Source organism: Orbicella faveolata, unplaced genomic scaffold (genome assembly GCF_042242905.1).
Source record: "Orbicella faveolata isolate gen_17 unplaced genomic scaffold, um_ofav_v1 contig_13, whole genome shotgun sequence".
Taxonomy (NCBI): domain Eukaryota; kingdom Metazoa; phylum Cnidaria; class Anthozoa; order Scleractinia; family Merulinidae; genus Orbicella; species Orbicella faveolata.
Window position 1 is genome coordinate 29,359,696 of NW_028301540.1, and position 21,528 is coordinate 29,381,223.

The following is a 21,528-nucleotide window of genomic DNA, read 5'->3' on the forward strand; positions in this document are numbered from 1 at the left end:
TTAAAGAGATTTTGAATACCGTAATTCAACTAAATGTCGTGATGTTCAATACGGCGTTACGCGTTTAATGTGAAACCGAGGAAAAGTGACATAACGACGTATCAGGTGACCTCCTGACCTCAGAGGTCATTCGAGTTGTTTATTCAGTGTACGGGGACTGAGTTATTTACTCATGAGTCGACATGAGGCATATGGATATGAGAAACTAATTTACTACGGTTTGAAGTGTATATTCTATCATATTTTTAAAGGACTCTCGACTGAGCAATACGATGAAAACGGCCGGGACTGTGTGTGCCACTCAGTGTCTCATCTCAAATATAAACATTGTCGACCTTGTCAAATTTTATGGCCGTTTATGCTCGCTGTTTTACTGGAAGTATTTTACGGAACAGCTCACAAGGACACTGGGAAGTTAAAATCGTTTCTATAGCAGCAGAAGGAACGTAAGTAACGGCGAGTCGTTGTTTCCTGTTTTAAACCGTTGACTTCCAAAGAATGACCTTGTGATTTGCATAAAATTGAACTCGCCTACATGCCGTAATATTTTATTTTACTGACGGAGAACATTTTAATTCCCAGAGTTATAGTTTTTTGGGTGAAAAAAACAATAACCAAGGTTTCCTAAAATGTAGATATTTTGACCAAATGATATGTACCAGAGGCCAATTATACTAGTCAAAGTTGGCCTTTATTTGTTCCTTGCCAAGAGATGCAAATGGCGGCTGTACAAATACCCTTCGTCAAAAAGCTACAAACAAAACTTCAAGAAACTTATTACACGATTTTAAAGTATAAGAGTGAAATAATATTTTTGCCAAGTCTTGTTTTCATAGGATCGTTTTTACGCCCCCGCTGTTTTCGTAAAGAAGCGTGAAATTCTGAACATTTTAAGCCGCAAAAACCGCCATTATATGCAAATTTCGAACTTTCTTAAAGTTTGGCCGTAAAATAAATCGTTGGAACTTGAAACTATTTTTCCTTGAATAAGTTCACCCAAAGGTATGTTATGGCGAAATAAAAGAAAAATCGATTTTTCGTGACTGTCTTCCGATTCTCGACACTCTCAGAAAATCACTCTTAATACTAAATTTTAAATAAAATTAATTATATTGATTTTTGTTATATGGAATCTTTTATCCCTTGGATAATTCGTATGGTGGATTGTCTACAATTACAAAAAACGAAAAATTTATGTCTGCAGAGAGTTTCTGACCTAGCCTTTCCTGCCTCTTAAGAAGCATAATTTATCCTGTGACCTAAATTACTGTTCAGTTAACCAAAGAAATTTAAATTGTATATTTTTTTTTTCGAATAACCGACAACAAGTAGCGAGGTGCCGCTTATGATTTTAAAAACTCTCTAAAACTGACTGAAAGGAAGGGACTACAACCACCACAAACTGTTACAAGTTCCTGAATCCCATATTAGATGGTAGATTTCTTGAAACAAATTACTGGCAGATACGAAATTTGACACTTTTTTGTTGTTGTTGCTATCAAGCTCCGTTATGTAAAATAACCAAAAATATTTGATTGATATTCAACAAATAAAGAAGCCGCGACTGCGCTCTGTTTTGTTGTAAAGCACGCAGGAAGCGGTAGAGCCTGAAAGAAGTGTAAGGGGAAACACGAAACGAAGTCGAGTGCTTCTCCTTACTTCTTCAGAGCTCCATCGCGTCCTAAGTATTCTTGTTTTACGTAGTTACTCACCTTGCGAATCAGTTTGCAACACCAATACTGAAAGTCCCACCAGGAATACAGACGCCCAGGGAAAAAGCTCCATGCCAGAAAATAAACTGACTATCCCTTCAGCGACTAACTTCTGATTATCGTAAACACTACGCTAGGAGAGCAAACAATGAATATGATCTTACTCTCAAGTTTAATAACAGCTATACTTTGATGTTCTTGGCACGTGCTACTGTAAGAAAACTTCCCGTCTAGCTTCTGCAGCTTCAGCTTCACGTGCTACTGTAAGAGAACATCCCGTCTAGTTTCAGGGAGTAAGGATATCAGTTTGGAGAACAAACAAGCAGAACAGGAACAAAGTGTCAACTCACAGCCGTGGTAACTTCAACATTTCTAGTTCAGCGACAGCGGAGATTTTACGTCCTAGCAAAAACAAGACGATCGAGAGGCTTGTCGATTTACTGTCATCTCTGAAATAAAACAGGAAATTATTAAACAATGAAATCTTTATTCTCTAAAGTAAAACGAAAAGCTTTACAGTTTATGAAGCAGACATACGCATAACGAAAGTGGACCATTTAGTTCTAAACACTGCTGAAGAAAGCAAAATATGAAAATTCAACATTTCCGGCTTTTGTGTTTTTACAATTGAAAGCTCAATATAATAACAGCAACAACAACAATCTTTATTTGTACTCTCTCTCTCACTTACGTCTACTAATTGCACAAAATATCGATAATAAAATTAGGGTACGTACGGGTCCGCAAATGATCCCAGGACCGCAAATAATCCCGGACCGCAAATGATCCTCAAATTGGACCGCAAATGATCCTGGACCGGAAATGATCCCCAATAGGGACCGCAAATGATCCCGACTAAAAAATAACGAATGGCATGGATGGTGGAATTGTATGGATAGGGAATTGGCGTACGTGAATACCAATGTTTTTGTTAAAGCCATCTTATAATTTAATGGCTTACAACTTGCTTTATTTTCATACTTTCGACTAAATTTTGTTGCAAACTACGATGTTATGAATATCACCACTCAATCATCAAAACACGACTTGGAGTGCATTTCTTTGCAGTTCTCAGTAAGATTATGATCAGTGCAACATACGCTACATATCCTCCTTTGTTAAACATTGTTATTTCGGTGTTATACATAGATCACATTTTATCAGCCATTAACGCCACTCGTCTAAAGTTTTAAACTAAAATCTAACCATGAAGCAACTATTACAGAAGATGCTGTCACCTGAGTAGATCCACAAGCGTCAGGAACGCTTCGTCACTCTGTAAAACACCTAGTGCGCAGCACTGGAAATTGGAACGAATTTATTTTGTAATTTGTCCGTGGTCGTATTTTGGCTTTAATTCCTCGGAAATGACTACTTGAGTATTCTAATAAGCGATAATTCCAAGCTATAGTTATGAAGTTCAGCTTCATGACCACGCAAGGCCAAGGCTTGCACTTCGTTTTGACAAGTTAGCTGTTTGATAGATGTTTGATACTATCGCCACCGGGATTTCGAGAATGTTTACAAGTATGTATTTTTCTAAGACTTCTAATTCAATAGATCGTCTTCACGTGACGTGTTTTTATCCTCATCAGGCATAAGAGGCGGTATATTTATATCGGAAAAAAGGAAAAGTGCTTATTTAAATGCTTGTTTGTTTAGTACTGATAATCAGTCGCCTAAAAAGCCAAAGTAAGTTCCAGATGTTTACACTATATTCCGGCCGGTGTACCACGGATGTACACCAACATGGCGTTTTCTTACTGGGCTCCGTAAATTTCTGGGAAACATTTACGACGAATATCTGAAGTTTGGGGAAACGCACAGGCCTAAAACTTGGAGAAGTAGCTTATTTATTTATCTAAAAATTTACTGCGATGATCATTCTTTACTTTCATCTACAACCGCAGTTCATATATGAATTATTTCATATATACTTCACATCATTTCACTCCTCACGGGAAGATATGAACTCAATTAATTGACCTCGATCCCAATGTGTGGCTTCATAGCTCAGTTGGTAGAGCATCGCACCGGTATCGCGGAGGTCACGGGTTCAAATCCCGTTGAAGCCTTGATTTTTTTCAGGCTTCTCCTTTCCAATTACTTAAATTGGAAAATTTACTGCGATGATCATTCTTCACTTTCATCCTTTAGTTATCTTCTATAGCGTACATCACAATTTCTTAGCTTTTTCCATTGGTTGGGACACAGCGTTTTTTTTTTGTTTGTTTTTTTTTTTATTGTGTGACAGTGAAAACGATCTGTTCCCTTCGAAGAACAAAACAGCAACTGTGGAATATTTTTTTGTACAATGATAAAACATGTTTTTTACTTCATAATTTTTATACATGTTCTCACCTTCTTCTGATATAAATCCATGCCATTCTTATTTTTTGATCGGGATCATTTGCGCTCCAATATGGGGATCATTTCCGGTCCGGGATCATTTGCGGTTCAATTTGGGGATCATCTGCGGTCCGGGATCGTTTGCGGTCCTGGGATCATTTGCGGACCCACTGGCTGCCTGGAATAACCCTAGAGGCTAGTGGAGCCAGGCAGCCAGTTGACATTAACGTTAAATGAAAATAAATTGCAGGTCAGCAAGATAGGATAAATGCACATATAGAGAGAAAGGAAAAGAAGAAAAAAAAACGAAAACGCTGCTACTACGCTATTAGGGAAGTCACGGGCAGTTGTTTTTTGGCACGTGTTAATGTAAGAGAACACCCCGTCTAGTTTAATCGAGTAAGGACATCGATCTGTTTTTGGAACAAACATGTATATCTCTCAGCACTTACTTTACTTCGCGCAGCTTCACTGGAGGTATTGTTTTCTATAGTTAATATTCCACAAAGAGTCAAGAGACTAGTTTAACGGAAAGTGAAAGCTGAAATCCTCTTTCTTCTCACGATGCTACCTACAATGAAAAACTGGATTATCCCTTCAGCAGCTAACTTCTGATGATAATATGAGTTCGGGTAGGGAACTCAAATACGATGAAGGCCAGTTGTAAAATGACTTTGATCTAAGTATTAAGTCTACGCGTTTAACATCGAATTAATATATGCGGCCCAACGGTTTGTTTTCTTGAGCTACCTTACCCAAACATTTCAGGAACATTTCAATGAAATATTGTCTCCCGATGACTTAATGGGCAGCTTGTATTAAAAAAAAAATTCACATGTTACAATGGACGAACAAACAGTTTTTGGTGCATGATGTCGTGGCTTGCTGATGAATCACTATTTACGCTCCATCAGTGTTTACGGAGTAGTAGGGCAAAGACGGGTCTTATGCATCTGTGAATTGATTCAAGAGGACTTGCTTCCTATTCAGAAGGATTAGAAATACTCTTTTCATGTCCCTTGAACTCGAGATAACCTTCAGCGGTACAGACACTTTGGCCGATGCAGACCTCTCTTGTTCACCCTCGTTCCAAGACTCTCTCTCCTCTGCCTGCCTGGTAACGAGGTTGTCTCTTGTTTTTTAAAATTTCAAATTCAACCAGCGTCATTACAGAAATCGCCTTTCGGTGGCTAATTTTCAAACAAATTAATAGAAATTGAAGAGAAATTATAACCAAAAAACTGGCACAAACACTTCCAAGCCTTTGTCAGGTGAAAAATACTTGAAAAACTTCCTCTCTTCGACATTCTGTTGTACCCAGCAGAATACGTTGATCAAACACACATATGGGATAATTAATTCCGGAAATCTGAAAAGAAAGTATTTGTCTTGTCGTATCAGACGAAACAATTTGAATTTTTGACATTATGTGTGACAGTAACCGAAAGATTTAACGTTTCAGTGTCTGCATAAATAACTAATTGTTGTGTCGGCCCTCTTAGCTCTTGACTTCAGTTTGTCATTTAACTCACTACAGGAAGCAAGCATGCGCAAGGTACCAACGCACACTGAAACATTTTCCATTGCATGAAATACAATTGAATGTTTTATTGATCAAATTTTAAACAGCACCAAGCTACCAACACCACACCTGACTATTACAGTTAACATCTAAACATCACATAAGTCGCTGGCATGAAATTTTCGTCCGCCTATTTTTTTCCCATCTAGAATTGGAAACAACCATGTCGGCGTAATCAATGTTTGAGCCTTCTCCTGCTACAAAATTTCTGTTTGCCACACGGACCGATGAGTACGTCGACTAGGCTGAAAACCGTTTATAATGTCGACTTATCTTAAATTTACTTTTAGGATATATGTAAACAAATATCACTAACTCTATACCCAGGGAAGACGTTAAGGTGTTATTCAAATATTCCTTTGACAAATGCATGACAACCCAGGCACGATAGTAATTCAAACCAGAACTTTCCATTGATCTTTCCGTTGCCGATCTCTGATCCAACTCAGACAACAAACGGTGACGTAATTAGATTTTGGTCTCTGTCAGAATCTTACAAGACGAACCAATAATACCTTTGGTGTCTAAATTTTTAAGTTACGAAAAGCAACAACCTTTAAAAAAAGAAAGAGTCTTTGTAATGGTATATACTCTAACAACACCTTATTGGTTCCTTTCAAATTGGTTTTCATTTCTGTTTCCCTTGGGGTATTAATAGCTACTTATGCTATCCGTTTCTACACCTTTCCAAAATACGTAAAACAAAAATCAGAGCACCCTTAAGTGAATTATATTTTTGCGACAATCCGGTAAATTGTGGATTATGAGTAAACTCGAAAACTAAAGGTTTCACTGGGAAGACGGAAAACGTTTAGCTTTCAGGGCCACTCAGAATAAACACATTAAGGATAAACTTGAACATGAGATATGCAATCACTGACATTAAGTCAAAAAAAAAAGTTGGAAGACATTGTCGCTGAAATGGTCAGAGACGGTCTTAATAAACCAAATCGGAAAGGTTTTGTTTTCAGATATTTTTTCAAAGAAAATAATCAAACCAGGTCGTTTAAGTGTAATCAAACTGTTTCTTGTTAAATTTCCTTTACCTCCAATTGTTATAATGTTTTACAAACGATTTTTCAATTTGAAACGTTTAATTCGCCAAACAAAAGATGTGCAGCGTTGCCTGACAAGCTAAAAGGCTTCATCCAGAATTGGCTAACGGCTGGTGTAGCTGTCACGCAGGTAAAATATAATTATCTTTGTTCTAAAACGTTTTATTCGTGGGGAGTATTAACCAGTGCTGGTGAGTAATGCATATCTCAAGCTCGAGTAGCCTTAAAGTATCTCAAGTCCAGTCCTGTTAAAGTCAGTGAACATGTTTCACTCCTTTTCACCGCTGACAAGCATAGAATAGCCAGCGGGTTTGTCACGTGACTTCTTGTAAATCAATACCACTGTCCCCACCAAGCAAGCAACGCACATTACCAACAGAGCCATCAGGAATATAGGACTGGAACCTAAGTAGAAGGAAAGTGAAAAATAAGATGGTATAACTTGTGTGATTCTTGAGAGCAATTTTTATTCAGGCGAAATAATATCGCATTGTCAGTAAAGATCGAGCCATCTAAACAAAGCAAAGACACTTCATTTGAAATGTTTGTAATTTTTAGTGCTTTCAAAATGTTAGACTCCTCGTGTTATTTATCTTAAAGGTTTAGAATTCCACGACTGGCTTACATACCACTTTTGTTCAGGCCATTCGCACTCTTTTTCTCTCGTCTCTGTCGTGCCAGATGTAGTGGTCCCTGGGACAAAGAGTACACGCCAAACATGTGATCACTCACTTCACGTCTTCCGCGGCTACTTGACGGACATTTCTTGGAGCACTTGGAGCCTGGGTCGGTACCATTGCATACAATAACGTGACAGTGAACGAACGCAAATGGATGATCAGCAATGAACTTGAAGGCTTCCAGGCTAAACCGCTGTGCACTGACTAAAGGTGCAGCATGGTACTTCACAGTGTTGTCGATTGGGCATCTGATAAATGTAAAATCTTAAATTAGTCGCCAAACAGCACCACCGTCGTATGTTAAACCACATTTTAAGTAACAGAAAGATGCCGAGAAAGAACAAAAGACTCTGCTCATACCCTTTCGTTATAAACTCGTACTTCAAGGAATTCTGCTGGTCCTGCGTAGGCGTGGCATAGCATCGATCCGCTATGATTGACAGCTGCTTGTCACCTGATGCCACTGATACCTCAAAGAACAGAAGTTTACGCAGCACCACAGCAACAGGGAAATCATCCTTCGTGTAAGGACTCACGAATCTCTTGTCAGGAAACATGTTTAGAGAAAGTGTAAAATTCCCTTTGCCTTCATCATTGAACACAAGTTTCCTGTTACTTGGCTTCCAACCAACCGATGATACAACGCCATACTTGGAATAAAAACAGCTGAACTGTATTTCTATTTCACGCACGCGTGTTATGACATCCTCAGCAGCCACAGGGATTTCCAAGACTGTGTTGGAGTAAACAATGGCTGTGGGTGTTTGCCTGCGTGTTGTGTTACAACCAGTCAGCAGTGTCGTTAGAGAGAAGTCAGCGTTTGTTTCTTTAGCTTTGCATGTGGTGTCCAGGAGGCGAAGGTGCTCACGGTAAATACCACGGAGCAGGGACTTGGGAATGATGATTGTCAGGTTGTCCCTGTTGCACTGAACATCAACACCTGGAGCTAAAATGATACAAAACAAGATACACACTGCTCTGGCTTTAAAGAAAGGAACATATATACTTTTGAACTCATGTAAATTAGGGACTTAAAAGTGCACAAATTTCAGCAAGGCATCCGTTGACCTGTAACTGTAGCTTAATTGATATTTACCGTGACATGTCATGTTATCCAATACTAAGCTCAGTTCCGGGTCTGGACATTCACATTTGTAGCCTCCTGCAGTATTAACACACTTATGACTGCAGCCGCCATTTGACACAGAGCACTCGTCAGTATCTGAAAAAAACAAACAAAATCTCTGCCGTGTAGAAATAGTATCAAGAATATTATATAGATAAGGACCTTCGCATTTAACAGAAAACTGTGAACCCACCGTTGCAGGAGACTGATTTAGCACTCTCCGTCCATTGACCATTTATCCGACAATGTTTATAAGATGGACCTTGTAGCTGGTATCCCTGTGGGCATGAAAACCAGCAAGTGGTGTTGAATTTCATCTTTGACGTCAGACAACCGCTTGGTGAGGTTTTCACAAGACTGTGCAGGGCGAGAACTGGACACTGAACTGAAAAGGAAAGTGAGTACAGCAAAGTGTTTTTAGACGAGCCTTGTAAACGTTTCTTTTTTTGAGGAAATAGGCTTGTAATTACACAACCATACAGGTCCATCCTCAGTTATACCAGGTTTATGGACCGAGCCGCAGACGAGGCGGCTCATAAACCTGAAAACAAAAACGTGACACCAACATTCTCCAATACGGACCGAACGAGCTAGTTTTATAAAGTTTTTATTTTGATGGCTCATTTTTATTCTGTTGATAAATTTGATGCTTTTCTGCGATCCATTCTCGGTAAACACGCGCGCGGAGAAGGAAGGTTTTCATCTACATTTTTCATGTTGCCGTTTTTGAACATTTAACTGAAATTGTCCTTCAAACATGATCCTCTCCTGGGTCGACTTGTTAAATCTGGTGTGACGAAGGGCCACCTGAATCCACTGATTGAAATTATTCCAGCAAGCTGATCATCCTCCTGCTTAACCTCCTACCTTAAAGTTTAACTTTCCCTGGATTGCAGCAAAATTCGCAGCATATTGTGAGGAGTGACAACCGGCATTTTGGATTAAAACGCAAGAAGTCCGCAATCGAGGTGTTGTTATTGTTTTTCCGCGCTGAGGAGACGAAGCTCTCAAGAGATTCTTATGAGACTACTATATTTCAGTCCAAGGTGTAAAATTGAGAACGTGCCACGGTCATTCAGTTTTATAACGGTCAGCGCGTTGAACTCCGTTTGGGATCGTACGCTGCCAGGGTCACTGTAATTTCTTAAAGGAAGACATCTTACTCTCACGGTGCCTCTTTCTACCCTTGAGAGAGTAAAGTAAGTAAGTTGTTAGAGAGTTATTAAGTTAAGTTAGTTACGTTTGTTAACTTATACACTAATTAGAAATTAGAAAGGCTAAAAAAAACACCAAACGTCAGTTCGACACAACGTTCGCTTCTCCCTGATGGTAACAGTTTGGCCGTTAATTTTCTTTGTTCAAACTGGGTTGCCATTGTTGAATGATTACGTCTTCTAGGATTCTTCGCTTGTCAAAAGATTGGCCCGTGCAGAGTATGCGCCAGCTAAAAAAATGCAAAGTGTTCTTGCGTAGGCAACGGGTAGGTTTAGAATCATTACATGTGTTTGATTGTTTAATTTCACAATTCGGACCTGCTCATTCCTCGTGATGTCACCGATTTAGCTGTCACCGCAAAAACAGTCTCCTTTATAGATCACATGTGACCTATGAGTGTTTTTGTCTTTGACTTTGAAAAAGCTTTTGATTTGTCTTGTTTGGACAATGAAAATGTGATTGAAGCCCGTGAAATTGTTCAGTTTGGAAATCAAAGTTTTGCTAAGTTGTTCGTTTCTATTACAGCAAGGAAGCTTGATGAAAATCTAGCTGCGCTCTTCGAAAAGGAAACTAAGAATCAAAATATCGTCTCCAGGTGAACGTTTCAGAATACTATTTCTCTGTGTGGGGAATAAAGTGCTTTGAGTATCCCACATTTAGAAAGGTTCTTTCAATTGTTTCGACTTCGTTGTCAAAATCAGAAGAGATATGTGTCGCTTGATAGAGAGCACCTGTTCTTGCGGTGACAGCTACATCGGTGAGACCATGAAGAATGTACAGGTGCGAATTGTGGAACATTCAAACACAGCTATTACTAAACCTGCCCGTCACCTACGCGAGAACGCTTTGCATTCTTTTAGCTGGTACATACTCTGCACGGCCTAATCTTTCCACAAACGAAGATTCCTAGAGGGCCTAATGATCCAACAATGGCAACCCAGTTCGAACAAAAAATTCACTTTTACATATGGCCAAACTCTTCCCACCGGGCATTACATAACGGTTCTAAATTATGCGAGTAGCGGACGGCTGTTTTCATCCTGAAGATGACGTAATATATCAAACATGAAAGAGGGTGTTTGACCAAATTTCCAAACACCGAGAAGACGGTTGAAAATACGACGCGCAGCGGAGTATTTTTGACGAACTTCGAGGTGTTTGGAAATATGGTCAAACACTGTCGTGACTGTTTGATATATCTTCGCAATCAAGACTAAAAGTAAGGAGAAAACGGAGAAATGAAATCGTTAAAATCTATGCTAATTAAGATCAGATATTCAAACACCGTCACGATCATGATTTCCTTTGTTTAAACTTGATGAATTATTAATTTCAGAAATTATCTTGAAAACGTTAGGTGTTTCACTTTTTGAACCATACTTAAACTTTTTTCAGTCTTGTTAATATTTTGTCGTAACATTAAGTAAATTTTATAGTTATACACTAACGTTTTTCGAAAAAAGTAGCAAGTAATTATCAGATAACAGTCATACCTAAACAGCCATACAGTTCCATCCTCAGTGAAATATGACCGTACCACGCTGTTGGCCTGAGTCTGATGTAGTGAGCTTGGATTGGCGGGTTTAACTTGTGGTAAACTATGCTGTCTCTGTCTTTATTGCCATCAAACACCTAAAGATAGCATCAACAAAAACTCCAGCGAAAGTTTCTTGTAAATTAATAAATAATCAATTGCAGTAAAATGGTTCAGATCTTTGGAGGACCACAGCGATGCAAACAATGTATCCGATCTACTGGAATTGCCAGAAGGGTATTGTTTTACCTTTGGCGAACTCTGGCCTGGGTCTTTGTAATAGTGAAAGTTCACTTCATCGTCACTGTATTGAAGCTTGTATTTGGTTACCCACTGACTGTGTCCATTTCTTCCCTGTGTAGCTATACTTGTTAATTTGGTGTAACTACCAAGGGCCACCTGAATCCATTGATTGGCATTATTCCAGAAAGTTGACCATCCTCCTCTTTTACCTCCACCTGCCTTAAAGTTTAACCTTCCCTGGATTGCAGCATGATTGGCATCGTTTTGTGAAGAGGCCGTGATTTGAAAATCTTTGATGAAACCACTCTCCATGCCAAGAGGAGCTGAGCAATCTTTGCATAAAATAACAGGGAGAGGGTGGATTTAAATGCAAGCAGTTTCTAGTTTGTATGTTACGGAAAATCCTTTTGGATTTTCCGCCTTTGATCAACATCCTTTCACTTCGTACCGATCATTAACGCAAATTTGCTCGTTTGGTTTTGACCTGATATAGACTGGTTGTTCATGGACCAAAAAGCTTTCGATTCTTAACGGAACTTGATATTCCAACTGTGCACTGCAAAAGCCTGCTTTCAGGTTACTGTCTGTGATTGTTGCTGAAAGACGATGCTCTTAATTGAGGGTGTTAGTCCATTGTTTAAGTTCGGAAGGTGAGACTGTCTGCAATGGTTGGCGCCTCGAAGTTCGGTGGGGGATGGAGCACTGACAGGATCACTGTGATGTTCTTAGGAAAGATACTTTACTCCCTCAGTGTTTCTCTCTTTACCATTGAGAGACTTAAGTTAGTTGGTTAACGTATATAGAAAGTCAATATTTGTCAATCAAACAAACTAGCAAACAGTCTTACCCATACAACCATACAGTTCCATCCTCATTGATATACGACTGTACCATGCTGTTGGCCTGAGTCTGATGTAGCGAGATTGGATTGGCGGGTTTAACTTGTGGTAAACAATGCTGTCTCTGTCCTTATTTCCATTAAACACCTAAACATTAGCATCAACAAATCTAAGGATGGAGCTTGACGTGACATTAAAATATAATACTAAATTAGCAGTAAGATTAGTTAGATATTTGGAAGACTAGAGAGATGCAAAGAATGCGTGCAACAATGTATGAAATTGTCCGATGGGTATGAATTTACCTTTGGCGAACTCTGGCCTGGTGCTTTGTAATAGTGAAACTTCACTCCATCGTCACTGAATTGAAGCTTGTATTTGGTTACCCACTGGTTGGCTCTATTTCTTCCTTGTGTAGCTATACCTGTTATTTTGGTGTAACCACCAAGGGCCACCTGAATCCATTGATTGGCATTATTCCAGAGAGCGGACCATCCCCCTTGTTTGACTCTACCTGCCTTAAAATTCAACCTTGCCTGGTTCGCAGCGTAATTGGCATGATATTGTGAAGCGGCCGTGATTTGCGCATCTTTAATGAGACGGTTCTCCATGCCAAGAGATGATGAACATTCTTCACACAAGAAAAGAGGGGCAAGATTGATTGAAATGAATACCGTTCTTAAAAATGAAACAATGAAAGTTAAACGAAATGAATCAACATCTATATTAAGAGTTATATTCTCTGAATGTTGAGAATCCGAAGACCGTCACGAAAAATCGATTTTTCTTTTATTTCGCCAAAATATACCTTTGGGTGAACCTAGTCAAGGAAAAATAGTTTTAAGCTCCAACGATTTATATTACGGCCAAAATTTAAGAAAGTTCGAAATTTGCATGTCATGGCGGTTTTGGCAGCTTCAAATGTTCAAAATTTCACTCTTTTTTTTGGATTTGTGTTTGAGGATAATTCGGTCAGGGAAATCACAAGTCAAGATTATCGTGACACCATCGTTTTCGAAAAGCTCTGTTTTCAAAATGTTTTCCGTACACCCGGAAAAGAAACCCTGGCGTTTTTAAATTTTTCCGGTTTGAAGAGCGTTTTCGAAAAGCTCCGTTTCCCTGACGGATTAATGTGGACGGTAGGTCCAACTTTAGAAATAAACTGCTGGGTTTTCAAATTTTTCCGGCGTAGGGTGAACGCTGCCTAAATAGTTAACAGAAGTCAAAAAAAAAATACAAACTTTTCTTTGTTTGATTTTACATATATATTATAATAGTTCTCTTATCCTGCAGACAACGTTCAATTCCAGCGTTTACGTAACCGACCTGGCTCATAGTGGTCAGGCAGCCAAAAAGAAGCTAGAGATTTGGAAAATCGTTATCTTCTTCTACTTTTAAACTTCTAATGAAAAATATACATTTCCAAAGCGATTAATTAAATCTTTAATCAATGAAATATTTCTTATGGTCGGATTGTATACAACTACAACAAACAAACATTCATGATGTCAACAGAGATTTACTGAGCGTTACTTCTCCTTAAAAAGTGGTATTTGTATTTTTTGTCGAATAACTGATAACAAGTGCAAGTATAGCGAGGTGGCGCTCATGATTGAACGTACTAAAAATTACGATGAAAAGGCATTAAGTCGACAAAAACATAGTACAAGTCCCTAAATACCATTTTAAATGGCATATTTCTTAAACTATTTCCTGATAAATACTTAATTTGACGCTAATTTTGATCAACCTGTGCGAAATTTATCAGTTAAGCATTAGAGTCCATTCTTCGTATAAAAACAATATTCTTATTTTTACAGAGCAACTCACCTTGAGATTTGAATTCACCTTGAGTTCGTAACACAAACACTGAAAGTCCCACGAGGAATACAGACGCCCAATGGGAAAACGCCATGTCAGAAAGAAATGGATTATTCACTCACAAGATGAGTTTCGGTATGTAACTCAAATTCGATGAAAGACTAGTTGTAAAACTGACGTTAGTCGGTTGATCGAAACAGTAAGTCTATGTGTTATCAGGTTAATACATATGCACCGTAACGGGTTTTTTTTTCCGAGTAGTTTATCCAAACATGTCAGAAACCGAAACAATGAGGTATTGTCCCTTGGAGACTATATAGCTAAAATACAACAGACCTTATAATTAAAAACTCAAATATTTTCTGAGGTCCTACGCTGATAAATGATAGCCAAACGGTTATCAGCGGGCCATAAAAATTTGGCCGTATTAACTGGGTTAACGGGGTAGGATCAAATTTTATGACTGGTCTAAATTGAGTGAGTCCTAACAGATACATCACATAATTGATTTAAGTGGCCGTACAAACGGGGTAATATTATAAAGGATTATACAGGTTGGGATTTCAGAATGTGGCCGTCGGCCGTATCAACGGGGTGGCCGCATTAACGGGGTTCTCTCATAAGAAAATATATGGGCGTTTCGCGGGGACAAAAAATGGTGGTCGAAATAACGCGGTGACCGTATTGACGAGGTGATCGTAAGGCGGGGTTCCACTGTATTGGTAAGTCAACTGTGTGCTGCAGTCTTCCTTTTCTCAGGTTATTATTTGTGTTTGTTACTGAGGGAAGAAGCTATCAAGCGAGAGTGTTAGTACACTGTTTAATAGGGAAGGTGTGACGGTCTGTAGTGGACAGTGTGTTGTATTATTGAAATCACAGTGCTTCTCTCCACCCGCGAGTGTATAAATGCCATCGTCAACACTGAGCAACATAAACCTAGGACGGACTGGTCTCTCATCAAGGAGGTGTGCGTGTGTTGAGGGCGGGGGGGTTAGAAATATTCGTTACATGTTACTGAAACCGAGATACATGTAGGCTCTCGCGGTATAGGACACTTTCATCCTATAACAGTAACATTAACAGTAACGGTAGTTTTTCTTGATATATAATAAGTTTAAAAGCTTTAGCTTTATTATTTCAGTCCCATTTTGAACGCCAATTTGCCACATGAAAAAAAAAAAAAAAAAAAAACAAAACATTACTGAGAGCGTTTAGGGTAGTTCACGTACCAAACGCCTATTGTGTCTATAATACTGGCATTAAGTTAGCTTAAATATCAGATTAACTCAAAAAAATTACCATATGCATATGAAAAGGAAGTGCATGGATAGACAGGAGTAGATTTGAATTTAGGCATTGTGTGTTGATTAGGGCAACAAAACTAATATTGATAGAGTTGTAACGCTACTGCGTCTACATAAAAACAATATTATTATTCCCTTTGGCTACAGATCGTTAATACTGTCAAAATTTTAACATAACTGACAAATTGAACGCTATAACTCTTATTCAAACATCAAACCTTTCCATGTTCCTGTATGGAACGTGTCAAATCCATCAGATACTTTCTCAAGCGACTACATACCCTCTAAATAGAGCACATTAAATCGATTAGATGCCTTCCAAATCGAGCACATAAACTGATCACATTACATCGATTAGAAACCTTTCAAATCGAGTACATTAAATCCATCACATCAAATCTACTTAAACCTTCCATTAAATCGACTAGATAAAGCAGTCAAATCGAGTACATAATATTGATCATATTGTATCGATTAGGATTCCTTCAAATCGAGCAACTTGACTTAAATCAACTATATATATCCAAGATGCCTTGCTGGTATTCTGTATCAGCTGAGAAGTTACGTGCACGGGCTCTTCAGTTTTGCACGTGGAGCGATAAACGATGGCAAAGTTTATGTGCATTTTAGGAAACTAGAGGGTGATGAATTCATTAATTTACGCATACTTTTTGAGAGAATTCATTGAATCATATTGCAAGCTGTTCGGAAGTGCTCAAATTGAACGGGGACATTCCATATGACAAATCGCTCACGACGTATCAGTCTCGATCATCCGAGTCGGCAAAATTCTCGGTTTCCGCGTTTGTTGAACTGAGCTGCGACTACAGGCACATTTTGAGAGGGGTGCAAGACTCCTGGTCAGTTATTGTGACATACTAGTCGAGTCAGACGTTGTAATCTCTGTTGAATATTCAATAAAATGGTTGGGAAAAGACAATTCTTCGCAGGGTGTAGCGGCGAAGGTGGAGAGAGGGGGGGGGGGGTGGTGGGAGGCTAAAGCATTGAAAGAAATTGGAGACTCTTATAGGGTCTGCGGTGCACAATATATGGAATTATTCTGAAAAATGTTTACAAGAAAGGAATTTCAGTTGGATAACCTATTTTCTAACTCAAACTTGCCTGGGAAAAAATTACTATTTTTATGTCAATGCTATGTCAATAAGGGTTCTATCTACCACCAGTCCATTGATAAGGTAGTGTAATCTTCACCACCAACTGATCAATAAGGTAATCTTTACCATTAACCGATTAATAACAGTAATCAAAACCATTAACCGATCAGTAAGGTTAATCCTTACTATTAACCGATCAATAAGAGTAATCTTCACCTACAACTGATCGATAAAATTAATCCTTACCATCAACCGATCAGTAACGGTAATCCTTACCATCAACCGATCAGTAACGGTAATCCTTACCATCAACTGATCAATAAGGGCAATTTTTATCACTGACCAATAAATAAAATTGATCTTTTTCACCAACCGATCAAAAAGGGTAATCCTTACCTTCAACTGATCAATAAGAATAATCCTCTTTAGCCACCGATGAATAGGAGTAATCTTTACCACCAACCAATCAATAGGAGAAATCTTTGCCAGCAACCAATCAACAAGAATTATTTTTATCAACAACCGATCAATAAGTGTAATCTTAGCACCAATCGATCAATAGGAGAAATCTTTTCCAGCAATTAATTAATAAGAGTTATCTTTATCAACAACCAATCTATAAGAGCAATCTTTACCACCAACCGATCAATAGGAGAAATCTTTTCCAGCAACCAGTCAATAAGAGTTATCTTTATCATCAATTGATCAATAGGAGTAATGTCGAGGAAAAGGTTGTTGTTATTCTTCGTGGTAGATGCAATAATAAAGTGTATTATCGTTTGTCTCACGATGTAGTCACTTGAGATGTAGATCGCGACGTTTCGACTGCTTACTGCTAGTCTTCTTCAGGCGATAAGGTCGACTGATTGCACGGTATCATTTATATCACAAAGGTCGGCTGTGATTCGTGCATTTCGATCCTCCTATTGTTCCATTATTCCGGCGAGTAGCTGTTCCCTCAGTGGTCCGCTGTTGTACCGTTCTCCTGTTGTTGTGTTTCTTGATCGTGGGTATCCATGCTTCAGGAATTTCAATTCCACTATCCCTGTTGATGTTGTTAGGGTGAAGTCTTATGTGAATAGCTTCCTTGACCCTACGTGTGTACCAGTGAGGATCTCGATCAATAAACTTGACCTCATTCCAGATAGGATAGTGGCCGGTCTCGTGGGTGTGTTCAGAAACGGCGGAGGTCTGGGTTCGGGCGAGTCGTATATCCCTGTCGTGTTCTTTGATCCTCTCCTGCATAGATCTCCCTGTTTCCCCGATGTAGACTTTGCCGCACTCACAGGGAATCCTGTAGACAACACCATCTTGTTTAGCCGGTTTGACGGTGTCCTTTGGTCGCACTAAGTGTGACCGAAGTGTCGTGTCGGACTTAAAGACGGTGCGAATGCCTTGTTGTTCTAGGCAGCGGCGGAGAGACTCCGAAACTCCTTGGACATAAGGTAAAACGGCGGTGGATTTAAATTCCGCGACAGGCTCTCTTCTTGGGGTTGTTCGTGCCTTTGTGATCTTCTGTACAAAAGAGGAGGGATATCCGTTAGAAACAAGTACAGATGACAGATGTTTCTTCTCTCCAGCGATTACTGATGGTTTGGTGACGAGACGTTTAGCCCGGTCGTACAGACACTTCACAATACCGCGCTTTACTGAACGAGGGTGGTGTGAATCATACGCTAGGTACTGATCAGAATGTGTTGGTTTCCTGTAGACACTGGTGGTAAGGCGGCCATCAGGTTCTCTGTAAACTGACGTGTCGAGAAAGGTGATCTTGTTGTTGTTCTCGATCTCCATGGTGAAACGGATTGATGGTTGTTGACTGTTCAGGTGTTGCAGGAAGACGTCAATTCTATCCCGATCCAGGATGGTGAAAGTATCATCTACGTAGCGTTTCCAGATCTTAGGCTTGCAAGGTGCGGACTCTATTGCTTGTTCTTCAAATATCTCCATGTAGAGATTAGCAATAAGTGCGGATACAGGGCTCCCCATGGCTGTGCCGTCTCGTTGTTCGTAAATCGATCCGTTGTACTGGAAGTACGTAGATCTTAATACGAAATTCAAGAGGTCCGCGATTTGAACTGGTGTAAGTGTCGTGCGGTCAGCCAGGCCTGCGTCGATCTCCATTTTTTGTAGCGCGGCTTGTACGGCGCCCTCGATCGGTACGTTGGTAAACAGTGACTCTACGTCGAAAGACACCATGATCTCGTGGTCCTGGATCTCTTCACTGGCAATGGTGGAGGCGAAGTCAGTTGAGTTCTTCACTGTGAAGTTCGAGTTACCTGCAAGAGGAGATAATACGTTAGCCAAGAAAGCAGACAGGTCGTATGCAAAGGTGTTGACACACGACACAATTGGCCTAAGCGGTCTGTCGGCCTTGTGGATCTTCGGCAAACCATAGATCCTAGGTGGTTGTTTGTGTCGAGGTCTGATCTTATTATAAACCGCCTCTGATATGTGTCCACTCCGTTTCAGGGTTAGCAGCTTCTCAGATAGCTTCCGGGTCAAGCGGTCTGTCGGATCTTTGTTGAGCAGCTGGTACGGTCCGGAATCAATTAGCGCTGACATTTTTGCGTGGTATGTGTCAGCGTCCAGGATTACGCTAGCGCGTCCTTTGTCGGCCGGAAGGACCATGATTGAGTTGTCCTCTTTTAAGCTTTTAAGAGCCTCCTGCTGTTCCTTCGTGATGTTGGGCGTGGGTGGTTGTGCCTGTTGAAGGATGGTGTTGACGGATCTCCTGACTGTGTCTGCTCGCTCCGCATCTAGTGGCCTGACTGCTGACTCAATTTTGGCGATGATCTCGGTGGCTGGGACGCTCGTAGGAGTCACGGCGAAATTTAGACCTTTCTTCAGTAGGGACACCTCAGCTTCGTTAAGGGTCCTGGATGACAAGTTGATAACCCACTTTGTTTTGTCAACAAAAGTTGTAGGAGAAACAGAAGACTGTTTCTCTCGCAAAAGTTTCTCAAACTTGGCTGTTGACGGTCTTTGGTGGTATTAAAGACTCGCTGGGTAGTGGATTTAACCTTGTCGAGTACCTCTGCAGCGTCATCCGCAGAAAGAGCAGATGTTATGCTCTGTGCTGTTGATTCGGCTTCTTTCTTCGTATCTGCCTTGGCTCTCTGCGTCAGTCTGATTCTTTCCCTCAGGAATCTCATGGATGCTAGTTCAGCGACTCTGCGTGCGCCTCTGGTGGGAACTGGCGGCCGAACTTGCAGATCTCTTGGAACAATGTGGTTCTTAATACACCTTGTGAGAAAGGTGAGATGGTTGGTATAGCGTGCGAGCTTGCGAGAGCAACGCTCATGTCGACGAATCAACCTTAGAGCTGTGCGCCCATATTTCTGGTCAACACATACTGATCAGTACCTAGCGTATGATTCACACCACCCTCGTTCAGTAAAGCGCGGTATTGTGAAGTGTCTGTACGACCGGGCTAAACGTCTCGTCACCAAACCATCAGTAATCGCTGGAGAGAAGAAACATCTGTCATCTGTACTTGTTTCTAACGGATATCCCTCCTCTTTTGTACAGAAGATCACAAAGGCACGAACAACCCCAAGAAGAGAGCCTGTCGCGGAATTTAAATCCACCGCCGTTTTACCTTATGTCCAAGGAGTTTCGGAGTCTCTCCGCCGCTGCCTAGAACAACAAGGCATTCGCACCGTCTTTAAGTCCGACACGACACTTCGGTCACACTTAGTGCGACCAAAGGACACCGTCAAACCGGCTAAACAAGATGGTGTTGTCTACAGGATTCCCTGTGAGTGCGGCAAAGTCTACATCGGGGAAACAGGGAGATCTATGCAGGAGAGGATCAAAGAACACGACAGGGATATACGACTCGCCCGAACCCAGACCTCCGCCGTTTCTGAACACACCCACGAGACCGGCCACTATCCTATCTGGAATGAGGTCAAGTTTATTGATCGAGATCCTCACTGGTACACACGTAGGGTCAAGGAAGCTATTCACATAAGACTTCACCCTAACAACATCAACAGGGATAGTGGAATTGAAATTCCTGAAGCATGGATACCCACGATCAAGAAACACAACAACAGGAGAACGGTACAACAGCGGACCACTGAGGGAACAGCTACTCGCCGGAATAATGGAACAATAGGAGGATCGAAATGCACGAATCACAGCCGACCTTTGTGATATAAATGATACCGTGCAATCAGTCGACCTTATCGCCTGAAGAAGACTAGCAGTAAGCAGTCGAAACGTCGCGATCTACATCTCAAGTGACTACATCGTGAGACAAACGATAATACACTTTATTAATAGGAGTAATCTTTACTATCAACCGATCAATGTGAGTAATCCTTACCACCAACCAATCAATAAGAGTAATCTTTACCATCAACTTATCAATAAGAGTGATCCTTACCATCAGCCCATCACTAAGAGTAATCTTTACCAGTAACCCATCAATAATGGAAACCTTTGCCATCAACCCATCAATAATGGAAATCTTTACTATCAACCCATCAATAATGGTAATCTTTACCATCAACCCATCAATAATGGTAGTCTTTACCATGAACCATCAATAATGGTAATCTTTACCATCAACCCATCAATAATGGTAATTCTTACCATCATCAGTAACGTGGGGTAGGCGCTGGCGCAGGCCAAGGTGTAGCGCCATCGCCTACTCTATGGGCTACTGGTGATCACATTTTTAAAAGCATAGAATAATGCTGCAAACCTTACAACGTTTCTTACCAGCCACTTTCTTCGGCTGTTTTGGCATGGCGGCGACGTTTCAAAATTTCTTAACTTACTAATGGAACGAGAGAATCGAAGAACAGAATGTTAGATAAACGCAACTTTTAGAGAAACATCATTATATCAGCCCTCTTGAGTGCTCAATTCAAACTAGTCCCATTACTAGCCCACTCTCCACTCGCATTATTGTGTGACAGAGCGAGGAAAACCAACAATCGT

The 21,528-nt window shown here is 40.3% G+C and overlaps 2 protein-coding genes across 2 annotated transcripts in view; both read right to left on the reverse strand.

Annotated features, from left to right (window-relative positions):
• LOC110053644 (uncharacterized) overlaps positions 1 to 21,528 on the reverse strand; it is a 294,177-nt gene that overhangs the window by 52,057 nt on the left and 220,592 nt on the right. The window lies entirely within an intron of this gene.
• LOC110053649 (uncharacterized) lies at positions 6,967 to 14,298 on the reverse strand. Its single transcript, XM_089283915.1, has 10 exons — positions 14,166 to 14,298; positions 12,641 to 12,966; positions 12,344 to 12,482; positions 11,503 to 11,828; positions 11,213 to 11,351; positions 8,698 to 8,889; positions 8,475 to 8,600; positions 7,739 to 8,324; positions 7,328 to 7,626; positions 6,967 to 7,103 (listed from the first exon to the last, which is right to left on the reverse strand). The coding sequence occupies exons 1-10, from the start codon at positions 14,248 to 14,250 to the stop codon at positions 6,967 to 6,969; spliced, it is 2,355 nt and encodes a 784-aa protein (XP_089140041.1). The 5' UTR covers positions 14,251 to 14,298.